General features: G+C 31.6%; 1 protein-coding gene across 1 annotated transcript in view; it reads right to left on the bottom strand.

The window, feature by feature from the left end:
* LOC135140864 (paired mesoderm homeobox protein 2A-like) overlaps positions 1–11,452 on the bottom strand; it is an 84,480-nt gene extending 73,028 nt beyond the window's left edge. The window contains exon 1 of the mRNA XM_064071583.1: positions 11,164–11,452. Within this exon, the coding sequence (XP_063927653.1) occupies positions 11,164–11,452 (289 nt within the window). The remainder of the gene's footprint in view (positions 1–11,163) is intronic.
* Positions 11,453–16,546: the final 5,094 nt, after the last annotated feature.

Consider the following 16,546-nt stretch of genomic DNA (forward strand, 5'->3'; position numbering starts at 1 on the left):
TAAAAGTTATTTTGAACCACTAGTGCAGTAAAAGTTGCATTATTAGAATCAGTTCGGTTTGCTATGAAATTTTAATATATAAAAATCAAATTTTGACACAAATAAAAGCGGAATGACAGACTTTATGACAATTTGTGTAAGATTCATGTATCAACTTGTTCAGAAATCGGTAGAAATCGAATTCTCCCATATAAAATGCATCGCTTACGGTTGAAACTTGGGTCGATTTTTAATTATCTCCATTGTTAGTTTCGTAGATTCGTACCCTTTCACAATGTCCCTCGTCCGCCTTTCCTGCAGCGAGCGTCTGCCTCGAAATCAAAAATCGTCCTCCGAGCATAAAAGATTTATATTGTTTGATATTTAAGGCAAAAGACAAAGAAATTCGTCTTCCAAGCCATAAAAGAAGTTCCTTCGACCATAAAGTTACTCTACATGTTGCGACAGTAAAACGACGATAAAAATTCGATGCGCATTTACATCAATTTTCCTCCTCGGTTTATCTTGCTTTCAGTTCCGAGTCGATCCTCGACAATGTGGACAATTTGTAGCGCGCCTCCGAAAATTCCTGTTTTTGACCGCAGAGAGCAATTACCTAAATTTATCGGATGCCTCCTCCGTCCGACTTCCTGGCAAATTGGCCGCGACAGACATCCTTTCTTACGTAAAGAATTGTTCCCTTCCCGAAATTAACTGTTGGTGGCGCAAACAAATTCCTTTTCGGGCGATGCGCTTTTATCCGATGAAGAGAAAATTTGACGAACGATCCGGCCAAATGAAAAGCGAATTACATATTTCCACCCCTCCTGTTTATTTTCTTTCTATTTCAAGGGGTAAATGTTTGCGCTCGGAGCGCCTACGACGAAAGAAAGCGAAAGAGGATGTGATGATAATTTCGTGAGTGATGTTTGGGTTTGTGGGCGCCTCTTCGTTATAAAATCATAAGGCGATGACAGAGCAGACTTTGACAAAGGCTGCAGCTTCCTTTAATCGGGGGCAGCACGGCGGCGGCACGGAAGAAACTGAATCCGAGCGAGAGCACGAAAATTTCACTTTTTCACCTCCTCAGGGGGTCATTTCGACAAAATTTCACCAATTTCGTGCTTTCATAAACTCTTAAAACGTGCAGAATACGAAAATGCGAGGTTTTTTTAAACAGAAACTAATGAAAATCGTCAAGGTTATTTAAAATCCCACTCATATCCTTCGAAAAACTAATGACGTCATGTTCAAATGCTTATTATTATTACAAGGTAAATCTCACTTAAAATATGTACGTCACACTCGCCAAATTAAAAAAAAAAAAAGTATGTAAACAATTTTGAAAGAGTTGATTTGTTATAATTATAACGATTATTTAATTATACTGTGCTTGTTTAGTATGTAACAAATAATTAATTAAATATCCTAAAATTAAAATAATTATTTTCTGAAGATTCGACAACCGAAATTATAACAAAAAAGATTTTTAAAAATCTGTAAAATCATTTACATTGATTTTCCTAGCTTTTGAAGCACAAGGAATACAAATTTTCACGTTTTCACTCCAACATCTACACAGATAGATAGATTACATTCAAGTAATCGGAAATGAAAAACGAAAAAGAAGGAGGAGTGAGAAAAGGGAACAAATGAGAAAAAAGAAATGCAAAAATGAGAAATACGAAAGGCGAAATGAAACTTGAAAAGTGATAAATTAGAAATACTAAATGCGAAATGGAATTAGAAATGCGAAATAAGAGATGAGAACTGAAAAATGCGAAACGCGTAATGAGAAATGAAAAATACTAAACGAAAAGTAAGAAATGCAAAATTAGAAATTAGGAATGCGAAAAGCCAAATGCGGAATGAGAAATAAGAAATGCGAAACAAAAAATGAGGATTGAAAAAGAAGGGGAAATGAGAAATAAAGAATCGAAAATGAAAAATACGCAATGTAAAACGAAAAATGCGAAATCTAAAACGAAAAATGATAAAATAGAAGTGCGAAATAAGAAATAGGAAATGAGAGATGCGGAACAAGAAATACGAAACACGAAATGAGAAATTACAAATTAGAAATGAAAAATACGAAATGCGTAATGTGAAAAGAGTAAGGCGAAATGCGTAATGAGGAATAAGAAATGCGAAATCGGAAATGAGAAACGAAAAAGAAGGGGGAGTGAGGAAAGAGAACAAATGAGAAAAAGAAATGCAAAAATGAGAAATACGAAAGGCGAAATGAGAAGTGACAGACGAGAAACGAGAAATGTGAAAGAAGAAATGTGCAATGAAAATTAATAGATTAAAACTGCGAAATAAGAAATCAGAAATACCAAATGAATGCGAAATGAGAAACATAAAATGCGAAATGGGAAACAAGAAGTTAGAAATGAGAAATGACAACTAGGCAATGAAAAATGCAAAATGAAACTTGAAAAGTGATAAATTAGAAATGCTAAATGCGAAATGGAATTAGAAATGCGAAATAAGAGATGAGAAATGAGAAATAAGAAATGCGTAATTAAGAAATACGAAACACAAAATGGGGAAGGACAGACGAGAACTGAAAAATGCGAAATGCGTAATGAGAAATGAAAAATACTAAACGAAATGTAAGAAATGCAAAATTAGAAATTAGGAATGCGAAAAGCCAAATGCGGAATGAGAAATAAGAAATGCGAAACCGGAAATGAGGATTGAAAAAGAAGGGGAAATGAGAAATAAAGAATCGAAAATGAAAAACATGCAATGTACAACGAAAAATGCGAAATGTAAAACGAAAAATGCGAAATGTAAAACGAAAAATGATAAAATAGAAATTCGAAATAAGAAATAGGAAATGAGAGATGCGGAAGAAGAAATACGAAACACGAAATGAGAAATTACAAATTAGAAATGAAAAATACGAAATGCGTAATGTGAAAAGCGTAAGGCGAAATGCGTAATGAGGAATAAGAAATGCGAAATCGGAAATGAGAAACGAAAAAGAAGGGGGAATGAGGAAAGAAAACAAATGAGAAAAAAGAAATGCAAAAACGAGAAATACGAAAGGCGAAATGAGAAGTAACAGACGAGAAACGAGAAATGTGAAAGAAGAAATATGCAATGAAAATTAATAGATTAAAACTGCGAAATAAGAAATCAGAAATGCACAATGAATGCGAAATGAGAAACATAAAATGCGAAATGGGAAACAAGAAGCTAGAAATGAGAAATGAGAACTAGGTAATGAAAAATGCAAAATGAAACTTGAAAAGTGATAAATTAGAAATGCTAAATGCGAGATGGAATTAGAAATGCGAAATAAGAGATGAGAAATGAGAAATAAGAAATGCGTAATTAAGAAATACGAAACACAAAATGGGAAAGGACAGATGAGAATTGAAAAATGCGAAATGCGTAATGAGAAATGAAAAATACTAAACGAGAAGTAAGTAATGCAAAATTAGAAATTAGGAATGCGAAACGCCAAATGCGGAATGAGAAATAAAGAATCGAAAATGAAAAATAAGCAATGTAAAACGAAAAATGCGAAATCTAAAACGAAAAATGATAAAATAGAAATGCGAAATAAGAAATAGGAAATGAGAGATGCGGAAGAAGAAATACGAAACACGAAATGAGAAATTACAAATTAGAAATGAAAAATACGAAATGCGTAATGTGAAAAGCGTAAGGCGAAATGCGTAATGAGGAATAAGAAATGCGAAATCGGAAATGAGAAACGAAAAAGAAGAGGGAGTGAGGAAAGAGAACAAATGAGAAAAAAGAAATGCAAAAATGAGAAATACGAAAGGCGAAATGAGAAGTGACAGACGAGAAACGAGAAATGTGAAAGAAGAAATGTGCAATGAAAATTAATAGATTAAAACTGCGAAATAAGAAATCAGAAATGCCAAATGAATGCGAAATGAGAAACATAAAATGCGAAATGGGAAACAAGAAGTTAGAAATGAGAAATGAGGACTAGGTAATGAAAAATGCAAAATGAAGCTTGAAAAGTGATAAATTAGAAATGCTAAATGCGAGATGGAATTAGAAATGCGAAATAAGAGATGAGAAATGAGAAATAAGAAATGCGTAATTAAGAAATACGAAACACAAAATGGGAAAGGACAGATGAGAATTGAAAAATGCGAAATGCGTAATGAGAAATGAAAAATACTAAACCAGAAGTAAGTAATGCAAAATTAGAAATTAGGAATGCGAAACGCCAAATGCGGAATGAGAAATAAAGAATCGAAAATGAAAAATACGCAATGTAAAACGAAAAATGCGAAATGTAAAACCAAAAATGATAAAATAGAAATGCGAAATAAGAAATAGGAAATGAGAGATGCGGAAGAAGAAATACGAAACACGAAATGAGAAATTACAAATTAGAAATGAAAAATACGAAATGCGTAATGTGAAAAGCGTAAGGCGAAATGCGTAATGAGGAATAAGAAATGCGAAATCGGAAATGAGAAACGAAAAAGAAGAGGGAGTGAGGAAAGAGAACAAATGAGAAAAAAGAAATGCAAAAATGAGAAATACGAAAGGCGAAATGAGAAGTGACAGACGAGAAACGAGAAATGTGAAAGAAGAAATGTGCAATGAAAATTAATAGATTAAAACTGCGAAATAAGAAATCAGAAATGCCAAATGAATGCGAAATGAGAAACATAAAATGCGAAATGGGAAACAAGAAGTTAGAAATGAGAAATGAGAACTAGGTAATGCAAAATGCAAAATGAAACTTGAAAAGTGATAAATTAGAAATGCTACATGCGAAATGGAGTTAGAAATGCGAAATAAGAGATGAGAAATGAGAAATAAGAAATGCGTAATCAAGAAATACGAAACACAAAATAGGAAAGGACAGACGAGAACTGAAAAATGCAAAATGCATAATGAGAAATGAAAAATACTAAACGAGAAGTAAGAAATGCAAAATTAGAAATTAGGAATGCGAAAAGCCAAATGCGGAATGAGAAATAAGAAATGCGAAACCGGAAATGAGGATTGAAAAAGAAGGGGAAATGAGAAATAAAGAATCGAAAATGAAAAATACGAAATGTAAAACGAAAAATGCGAAATGTAAAACGAAAAATGATAAAATAGAAATGCGAAATAAGAAATAGGAAATGAGAGATGCGGAAGAAGAAATACGAAACACGAAATGAGAAATTACAAATTAGAAATGAAAAATACGAAATGCGTAATGTGAAGAGCGTAAGGCGAAATGCGTAATGAGGAATAAGAAATGCGAAATCGGAAATGAGAAACGAAAAAGAAGGGGGAGTGAGGAAAGACAACAAATGAGAAAAAAGAAATGCAAAAATGAGAAATACGAAAGGCGAAATGAGAAGTGACAGACGAGAAACGAGAAATGTGAAAGAAGAAATGTGCAATGAAAATTAATAGATTAAAACTGCGAAATAAGAAATCAGAAATGCCAAATGAATGCGAAATGAGAAACATAAAATGCGAAATGGGAACAAGAAGTTAGAAATGAGAAATGAGAACTAGGTAATGAAAAATGCAAAATGAAACTTGAAAAGTGATAAATTAGAAATGCTAAATGCGAAATGGAATTAGAAATGCGAAATAAGAGATGAGAAATGAGAAATAAGAAATGCGTAATTAAGAAATACGAAACACAAAATGGGAAAGGACAGATGAGAACTGAAAAATGCGAAATGCGTAATGAGAAATGAAAAATACTAAACGAAAAGTAAGAAATGCAAAATTAGAAATTAGGAATGCGGAATGAGAAATAAGAAATGCGAAACCAAAAATGAGGATTGAAAAAGAAGGGGAAATGAGAAATAAAGAATCGAAAATGAAAAATACGCAATGTAAAACGAAAAATGCGAAATGTAAAACGAAAAATGATAAAATAGAAATGCGAAATAAGAAATAGGAAATGAGAGATGCGGAAGAAGAAATACGAAACACGAAATGAGAAATTACAAATTAGTAATGAAAAATGCGAAATGCGTAATGTGAAAAGCGTAGGGCGAAATGCGTAATGAGGAATAAGAAATGCGAAATCGGAAATGAGAAACGAAAAAGAAGGGGGAGTGAGGAAAGAGAACAAATGAGAAAAAAGAAATGCAAAAACGAAAAATACGAAAGGCGAAATGAGAAGTAACAGACGAGAAACGAGAAATGTGAAAGAAGAAATGTGCAATGAAAATTAATAAAACAAAACTACGAAATAAGAAATCAGAAATGCCAAATGAATGCGAAATGAGAAACAAAATGCGAAATGGGAAACAAGAAACTAGAAATGAGAAATGAGAACTAGGCAATGAAAAATGCAAAATGAAACTTGAAAAGTGATAAATTAGAAATGCTAAATGCGAAATAGAATTATAAATGCGAAATAAGAGATGAGAAATGAGAAATAAGAAATGCGTAATGAAAAATGAAAAATACTAAACGAGAAATAAGAAATGCAAAATTAGAAATTAGGAATGCGAAAAGCCAAATGCAGAATGAGAAATAAGAAATGCGCAGCCGGAAATGAGAATTAAAAAAGAAGGGGAAATGAGAAATGAAGAATCGGAAATGAAAAATGCGAAATGTAAAACGAAAAATGATAAATAGAAATGCGATATAAGAAATAGGAAATGAGAGATGCGGAAGAAGAATGTAACAAGTAAATATGTGACTTTCGAGGAAACTGAGTTGTTTTTTAAAGACGAATGACTGTGTTCTTGACTCCTAGAGTACGAAAAAGTAGGTCCTGCGTTTCCATCTGTCTGTCGTCTATCGGTCATCTGTCTGTCTACCAATTTATATTAGACGGAAAATCTTCCAAACTACTGGGCTGATTGTTGTCAAATTTTATGTTTATATGTTAAAAATTGTCAAAGGTTAATTTACGATAGTAAATATTATTAAAATTTTATGAAATAAGGTACTCCTGCACTTGTGGTTTATGAATCCGTGTTGCATTTTTACCCTAGACATCCAGATTTTTGCAAAAAATCAAAATTATATAACAACATTATTTTACAATTTAACTTCGAAATTTCGAAACCGAATGTTCTGAAATCTTGCAAACGTTTAAAGGTTGAAAGAAACATGATAAATAAAAAATGTGTGTAATTTACGTATCTGTGTCTGGAAAATCGAAAAACTGAAGAAACAAAAAATTGAAAACAAGAAAAAACGACACGAATCGAAAAATTGGAAAAACCAAAAATTGTGCAATCGTCAAAATTGTAAACTGTAACATTGGAGATGGAAAAACTGATAAATTAAATTTCGAGAAACTGAAAAATCGAATAAATGAAAAAGTTTTAAAATCCAGTAATTAAAAAATGGAAGAATTCTAAAATCGTAAAGCTGAAAAGTTGAGAAATTTTAAAAATTTAAAAATAAAATGAAAATTAGAAAAACATAACATGTGCAATTTATGAATCCGTATTGAGTTTTTTGCCTAGGCATCCAGAATTTTGATAAAAAATCAAAAATACTCATAATAACAACTTTTCCAAAATAATATAATTTCATTTTCTTTTAACGCAAATGCATACTTTATTGTTATCTAAACGTTTAGAAATTTTAATTTTTTTAAATCTAAGGTACAATTGATTTAACATTTTCGATTTGTGATGACGTCATCAACTTTTTCAAGGGTTGAATATGTTAATTTTGATATATTCATCACAACACCAATCACATCGTTTCAAAAATCACAATGAAAATACGAACAATCGAAAAATCTAAAAACCGAAAAATCGACAAATCCAAAATTCGAAAAAATCAGAAATCCTGAAATCAAGTCGAAAAATTGGAAAATAAATCTAATAATCGAAAAATCGAAATACTGAAAAGTTGAAACATCGAACGGTCGAAAAGTTAAGAAATCGAAAAATTGGGGAAATGAAATATCAAACAATTTGAAAAATTGAAAAATCGAAAATTTGTAGATTTTATGTAATCGAAAAGCTCGGAGGACGAGAAAGACGGAATCGACAATTCGAAAAATCGAAAAACTGGAAGATCAAAAAACTGAAAAATGGCAAAATCAAAATGGAAAATCCAAAAATCGATAAACCAAAAGTCTAATAATCGAAAAATTCGAGTAACTGAAAGATCTGAAAATTGAAAAATCGAAATTTTACATAATAAGGTTGGAAAATGGAAAATTAAAAAACTGAGGCCACGAATAAATATTATTAAAGAATCGAGAAATTGAAAAATCATAAATTTCAATTTCTCGATTTTTTGATTTTTTGGTTCTGTGGTTTTTCAATTTGTAGATTCTTGGATTTATCAACTTTTCGATTTTTCAATTCCTTGATTTTTCGACTAAAAAAAATTGAAAAATCCAAACAATGAAAATACGAACAATCGAAAAATCAAAAAACCGAAAAATCGACAAATCTAAAATTCGAAAAAATCAGAAACCCTGAAATCGGAAAGTCGAAAAATTGGAAAATAAATCTAATAATCGAAAAATCGAAATACTGAAAAGTTGAAACATTGAATGGTCGAAAAGCTAAGAAATCGAAAAATTGGGGAAATGGAATATCAAAAAATTTGAGAAACTGAAAACTCGATATTTTGTAGATTTTATGTAACCGAAAAGCTTGGAGGACGAGAAAGACGGAATCGACAAATCGAAAAATCGAAAAACTGGAAAATCAAAAAATTGAGAAATGGCAAAATCAAAATGGAAAATCCAAAAATCGATGAACCAAAATTCTAATACTGGAAAAATTCGAGAAACTAAAAGATCTAAAAATTGAAAAACCGAAATTTTACATAGTAAGGCTGGAAAATGGGAAATTAAAAAACCGAGGTAACGTATCAAGAAATTGAAAAATTACAAATTTCAATTTCTCTCGATTTTTCAATTTCTTGAATTCTTGGACTTTAAAAAAAATTGAAAAACACTGAAAATACGAAAAATCGAAAAACGGAAAAATCGACACATCTAAAAATCGAAAAAATCAGAAACCCTGAAATCGAAAGTTGAAAAACGAAAACTCGAGAAACTGAAATATCGAAAAATTCAAAATTCGAGAAACTGAAAATCTAACGTTGAAAATTTGAAAATTTGAATAGTCGAAAAATTGAAAAAGGAATTTACAAATAACAATCGAAGAATCGAAAAAGTGAAAAATCGGGAAATAATAAAATTAAAATTTCAATTTTTCGATTTTTCAATTTCTAGGTTTTTTCCAATAGGAGACCTTGTGTTTTATTAACATATCTTAAGTGAATTTCATCTATCCACAAAATATTGTAACACGGATGTTAAAAATAACCTTAACGACACTTCTTTTTCGAACATTTCTATTATTACAAAAGTTCTAGAAAATTGGAATAACGTGGCAACATCGCACCAAAATCTCAAAAATAAACTATGATTGTAAGCTTGAGGAAAAGTCAATCAATATATGTAAAAATATATAGAGTGCATAGTTAAAAATAATTTTAGAGTCCTCAAACAACCGTACAATTTTGGTCTATGACTCACCTTGTATATTAAATTTTGCTGTAATACTAATAACTCATAAATAAGATTTTTTTATATCACTTTAATAGAAATTTAAAAAATTATTAAAAAAAATAGTTGAATTTTGCTATGTCATCGTAATATTAAAATCGCTGCGAAAAAGCTTTGTATAATATCTTAAATAATCCGTAAAGTTGAAGTTTAATTTATTTTGGGTCCGACGGAAGCCAGAAACTTACAGTTTCGTATCCGATATTTTCACTGATAATTTCTACTAAACAACATAAAACAAAGACATTTTGCGCTTAAAATAAAATAATTTTGTAGCAGATAAGATTAGCGAAATAAAAATTACAAAAAAAGTATAGGTGGTACCAGATTAAAAAAAAATGCAGGTAAGCAGCTAACTCGAAATTTTGAAGATATTTCCACTAAGTAACTAATAGAAACGCAGTTTTCAAAAATTTGTAATAGTTTAAAATAAATATCCTCCTGGTTTGTTAGTCCCACAAATTTTAAAATTTAATTTTCTAGTTATAGATAGATTAATAATAATTAAAAATCAAAAATTCACATTTTTAAATAATTAATCTTTTCAATTAGTGATTACAAAATTTATCTAACTATTTATGCTAAAAGCATTCACTGTTTCAACACTAATTCATTAAAGAAAATTTGACTTTAGTAAGCGACGGCTAAGAAAAATATTACAAAAAATTTATTATAATCATAATTTACTAAAAACTGGTTAAAAATAAAACGGTGCAATATAATTGTGATTCATAAATTTAATTTTATATAATATAAAATCACGTAAACTTGTCTTATCTTGAAAAAACCGGCCGCAAAATCTCAAAATATTTTTTCAAAAAAAAGTATTTATCGTTAAAAATTCCAAGTTCTAGAAGAATTACGATGACTTAAAGTAGTAGCATTTACGTAAATTTGGACACAAGTATGCACTATGTGCACCCGGCGCATCCACCAATATTTTCATGTACGTGGTTATAAACTAGTATGAAAAATTTAACACAAAGTTAAAATTTAGAGCCACCAGACACGTTTGTCTTCGTTAAATATAGCCGCCACCATCGAAATTCTGGTACTAAAAATATTCAACGACAAAAATAGCAATGAATTTTTAAAAAATCGCCCGATTTATGACGTCCGGATTTTTAACTAAGTATTTAATTCAAAAAAACGATAAAATATCGTACAATTTGTCGAAAAATTGTTGATAATAAATTTAGAAATGTAAGTCGTAGTTCTCAATCCGACGCGTCGGCAGTCGTCTCCCTTTCACCCCCCGACCGAATTTCAAAAAACTAAACCCCCCAAAACCGATTCAAAAATCCAAAACACAAGTCCGCCGCCCCCGCTCCCCAAGCAAATAAAGCCGCTTCTTCGTCCCTCTCCGTCTCCGGCTGAAGGGCGATCCTCAGCCGGCAAACTAGATTATTCACAATAAACTTTCGCTGCTATTAAATTATTTAATTTGAACGGTGGTGGGGGCCGCCGTAGTGGCTAAGGTCTCGGTGTAACCTTGTTAGCGAAGCACAACTGAGTTATGGTCTTATAATGGCCGGAATGAGAAAAAGAAGCTTTCGCACGGCTTCGGCATCCGTCAGTCTGCCTCCAGCGGGCTCCGGGAGCGCTCCCGGAGGCGGCGTCCGAGTGCCGTTTTCGCTACGAGCGTCGCGCTGCCCGGAAACTGTACTTACTCTGCAGGTTCATCGAGGACGGGAACATGGAGGCGCGGTGGACGTCCTGCACGTGCGGCCTGCCGCCCATCACGGCGCACTGCGAGCCCGCCGCCCCCGGGTGCACCATGCCGCCGCCGGGCGGGTTGTACGAGCGCGCCATGGACGCCGCCGCCGCCGTGTAGCGGTACGCCGCCTGCGACATCTGGCTGCACGAGGTGAGGTCCCCGTAGGAGCAGGGCATGTTGAGCCCCGGGTCCATGCCGCCGCCCATGGAGTCGAAGCTCTGGTTCAGGTAGGAGTAGTCCATGCCGCGAGCGCAGCGAGCGATTCGAGCGAAGCGAGCGAAGCGAGCTCCCAGAACAGCGCACCGCGGAAGACCCGACTGTCTGCAAAGTCGAAATCAAATGATAAGCTTAATTCAATAACTCCGCTAGGGGAGGACCGAAATGGGGTGCGGAAGGCGCGGGGCGGGGCCGCCCTGCATGGCGCGGGGGGCGGCCAATGCGAAGAGGGCGCGCTGCGAGAGCTTGCGCCCGATTGGACGGAGGGTCTTACGTCATCAACCCTTGGAGCACGCGACTCGGAGTGACAAGTCGCACACATATGAACGCTGAATATTAAAATGCTACTGTTTCATATTAAATTTGTATTCGGAAGGCTCATCAGGGGTTTTTGCGACTCCACATCAACAGCTGAGACGGACTGGAAGGATTCCGGGACGATTTTTTGACACCTGTAGGACAGAAACGGCGCCGGATGCTTTGTAAACAAATGCGACGCTGTTGTGTCTCTGTTTGGGGTGGAAAAGCGAAACGCGGGCGGCGAACTACCCTACGAACGAAAAGAAACCCCCAAACGCTATTATTTTATTCTATTACGTGCATCGCTTTTTAATATTCAAACATATTCAACACATCTTGGAAACAAACCTTAATCCTAGATTTAACCCCCTCAATATCAAGGGCTAATTAGATTTCTAAAAAATATCTATTTAGCGTCATTTGCACTAGTTCTTAACGAATTACCCTCAAGTGTGTTTCTTGCGCTTACTCTAAATGTCTACCTACTTCCCTTATATAGACCCTATAACCCATACATATTTTCTTGACGTTTCATGACCCCTACAGCACGAAAAAAGTGATCTGCCATTTCCGTCTGTTTATCTGTATATCTGTATCAATTTATATTAGACACATAATATCCGAAATTACTGGACCGATTGTTGGCAAATTTTGTAGTATATTAGAAATAGTACATGGCTAGGTAATTATACAAACCTACAAGTTGATGACGTCATTTCAAAGAATTCTGTGTTTATTTGATTTAAATGTTATATAACAATATACATTTATACTTGTGGTGTACGAATCCGTTTTGAATTTTTTCCCAAACGTCGAAATTTCCAAAAAAATTAACAGCATATAATAGTTTTTACCACTAATTGAGACTATACGTCTTTATTGAATGAATCTTAATCCTCTGCTTTGTGGAGACAAACTCATTCAAATCAAACTAATTTCTACGTGACATTCTTTCGATGTAAACACTTGAATTAAGCTTGTTTTAGTGCTGAGAGGACATTTTATCCGTTGGTTATCTGCTTTAAATATATTTTAGCAAGTTTTTAAAGGATTTTTGGATTATTCCAATTTTCGAGTTTTCAATTTCTTGATTTTTCAATTTGTTTTTTCTTCAACTATTCGGTTTATCGAATTTTCAATTGTCTGATATGTCAGTTTGGCGCTTTTTCAATTTCTCGATTCTTCAATTTCTAATTCTTCGGGTTTACCTATAAAAAAATTAACAAACCTAAAAACTGAAAAACCGAAAAATCGAAAAATTGAAGAACTGAAATATCAAAAAATTCGAGAATGTGAAAGGTCTAAACATTGAAAAATCGAATGTTGTATGTGATAGAAAAGCTGGGAAATGGAAAAGTTAAAAAACCGATACAACGAATAACAAAAATGAAAAATCGAAAATTTGAGTAATCGAAAGATAGAGAAATCGAAAAATCGAGAAGGAGAAAGACGAAATCGAAAATTTGAAAAATCAAGAAATCCAGAAATCGGAAAGTTGAAAAACGGAGAATTTGAAAAACTGACAAATTGAAAAATCAAAAAGAAAAATCAAAAAATTGATAAACCAAAAATCTAATAACCGAAAAATCGAAAAACACCGAATGGTCGAAAAATTGAAAAATCCAAAATTTGTATATTGTATGTAATCGAAAAGCTGGAAAATTGAAAAATTAAAAAATCAAGACAACCACTAACAAAAATAAATAATCGAAAATTTAAAAAATCGGGAAATCGAGAAATAGGAAAGTCAGAAAATTGGAAAATCAAAAAAACTGGGAAATGGAAAAAACAAAAATAAAAATCAAAAAATCGAAAATTGATGAATCGAATAGTCGAAAAATTAAGAAATCTAACAATTGAGGAAATGAAACATCAAAAGGTTCGAGAAATTTAAAGCTCTAAAAATTGAAAAGTCGAAAATTTGTATCATGTATGTAATCGAAAAGCTGGGAAATGGGAAAATTTTAAAATCGGGACAACGAATAACAGAAGCGAAAAATCGAAATTTTGTATAATAATCGGAAAATAGAGAATTCGAAAAATCGAGGACAAGAAAGACGAAAAGGAACACTTGAAAAATTGAGAAATCGAAAAGTCGAAAAATTGGAAAATCAAAAACCTGAAAAAGCAAGAAATCAAAAAGGAAAATCCAAAAATCCATAAACCAAAAATATAATAACCGAAAAATCGAAAAACTGAAAATTTAAAACATCGAATGGTCGAAAAGTTAGAAATTGAAAAATTGGAGAAATGAAATTCGGGAATTGAAAGGCCTGAAAATTTAAAATTCGAAAATTTGTATATTTTATTTAATCGGAAAGCTGGAAAATGGAAAAATTAAAAACCAAGACAATGAATAACAAAAGTGAAAAATTGAAAACTTGAATAACTGAAAGATAGAGAAATTGAAAAACCGAAAACGAGAAAGACGGAACCGAAAATTTGAAAAATCAAAAATCGGAAAATCTGAAAACTGGAAAATCAAAAACTGAGCAATCGAAAAATCAAAATGGAAAATCCACAAATTTAATAATCGAAAAATCGAAAAACTGAAAAGTTGAAACATCGAATGGTCGAAAATTTAAGAAATCGAAAAATTGTGGCAATGAGATATCAAAAAATTTGAGAAACTGAAAAGTCGAACATTTGTATGTTGGATATAATCGAAAAGCTCGGAAATGGAAAAATTAAAAACCCAAACAACGAATAACATAACTGAAAAATCGAAAATTTGAAAAATCGAAAAATCAAAAAGAAAAATCCAAAAATCGATAAACCAAAAATCAGATAATGTAAAAATCGAAAAACTGAAAAGTTGAAACATCGAATAGTCGCAAAATATCAAAAAATTGAAAAAATTCGAGAAACTGAAAGATCTAAAAATTGAAAAATTGAAAATTTACATAATCAGAAGATCGGAAAATGAGAAATTAAAAACCGAGGCAAGGAATAATTGAAGAATTGAGAAATTGGAAAATCACAAATTTCAATTTCTCGATTTTTCAATTTCTAGGTTTTGCGGTTTTTCAATTTGTGGATAATTCAACTTTTCGATTTATTCAATTTCTTGATTGAAAAATTAAAAACCCAAACACTGAAAATAGGAAAAATCGCCAAATCTAAAAATCGAAAAAATCAGAAACCCAGAAATCGAAAGGAATTTCCGAGAAATCGAAATATGTAGGTACTTCAAATTAAAAAAATAAATAAATATTAAAGAATGTAAAATCAAGAAATGAAACAAAAATCAAAATTTTGAAAATTGAATTGAAAACCGAAAAATCAAATGGAGAAAATTTAAAAAAACAAAAAATTTAAATATCGAAAAATGAAAAACTGAAGAACTAAAACATCAAAAAATCGCAACATTTTGAAAATTGAAGGATTGAACAACTGAAAAATTGAAATGACGAAAAATTGGGATATCGAAAAATTAAAAAATTGAATCAAAAAACTATAAGATCGAGAAATGAAACAATAAAAGATCGAGAAATCAAGAAATCGAAAATTCAAGAAGTTGAAAAATCGAAAAATTGAGAAATCGAAAGTGCCCAGAATCCAAAAATCAATAAGATAAAAATTAAAAAAAAATAAAAAATTTAAGACTAAATAGGAAAAAGTCCAAAAAATTCGAGAAATTGAACAATGGAAATCTCCATAAATCAAGAAATCGACAAACTGAAAAATCGAGAAAATGAAAATCGAAAAATGTAAACACCGAAAAATGAAAAATGGTAAAATTCAGAAAATTGTAAATCTCAAATATGTATATATAAAACGGAGAAGCCGAAAAATCAAAAAATCGAGAAACTGAAATATCAACAAATTGAAAATTCCAGAAACTGAAGCCTTTTCCCTGTTTTAATTTGTGGATTTTTGGATTTTTCAACTTTTCGATTTTCCAATTTCTCTGTTTTTCGACTTGAAAATTAAAAAATCTAAAAATTGAAGACACAAAAAATCGAAAAACCTTAAAATTAAAAAAATCAGAAACCCCGAAATCGACAAGTAGAAAAATCGAAAAATCGAGAATCTGAAATATCGAAAAATTGATAATTCTAGAAACTGAAAATCTAAAATTGAAAATTCGAACATTTGAAAAGTCAAAAAATTGCGAAATATATAAGAATTGAACAAGGAATTTTACGAATATCAATTGAAGAATTGAAAAAGTGAAAAATCGGGAAATTTAAATAATTGAAAAATAAAGAAATCAAAAAATGGAAAAATCGAGAAATTGAAAGATCTATAAACTGTATAAAATTTGTATAATGGAAAGGCTGGGAAATGGAAAATTAAAAACCGAGACAACGAATAATGAAACATCAAAAAATTGAAAGATTAAGAAACTGAATGATCTAAAAATTGTATAATCAAAAAGTTGGGAAATGGGAAAATCAATAACGAATAATTGAAGGATCGAGAAATTGAAAAGTCACTAATTTCGATTTCTGGAATTTTCAATTTGTAGATTTTGCGATTTTTCATTTTATGGACATTTGGATTTTTCGACTTTTTTATTTTTCAATCTCTCGATTTTTCGACTTAAAAAAAATGAAAAATCTAAAAATTGGAAATTCGAAAAATCGAAAAACCAAAAAATCGGAAAAATCAGAAAGTCTGAAATCGAACAGTTGAAAAATCAAAAAATCGTGAACGAAAAATTGGAAATTCGAGAAACTGAAAATCTAAAATTCAAAATTCAAAAATTTAAATAATCGAAAAATTGGGAAATTGAAAAATTAAAAAATGAATAATAATCAAAGAATCGAAAAAGTAAAAAATCGGGAAATTAAAAACTAGAAAATGTAAATAACTGA

This window comes from Zophobas morio, unplaced genomic scaffold (genome assembly GCF_036711695.1).
Source record: "Zophobas morio isolate AGI-343-1 ecotype UQ-CSIRO unplaced genomic scaffold, CSIRO_AGI_Zmor_V1 ptg000041l, whole genome shotgun sequence".
Lineage (NCBI taxonomy): Eukaryota > Metazoa > Arthropoda > Insecta > Coleoptera > Tenebrionidae > Zophobas > Zophobas morio.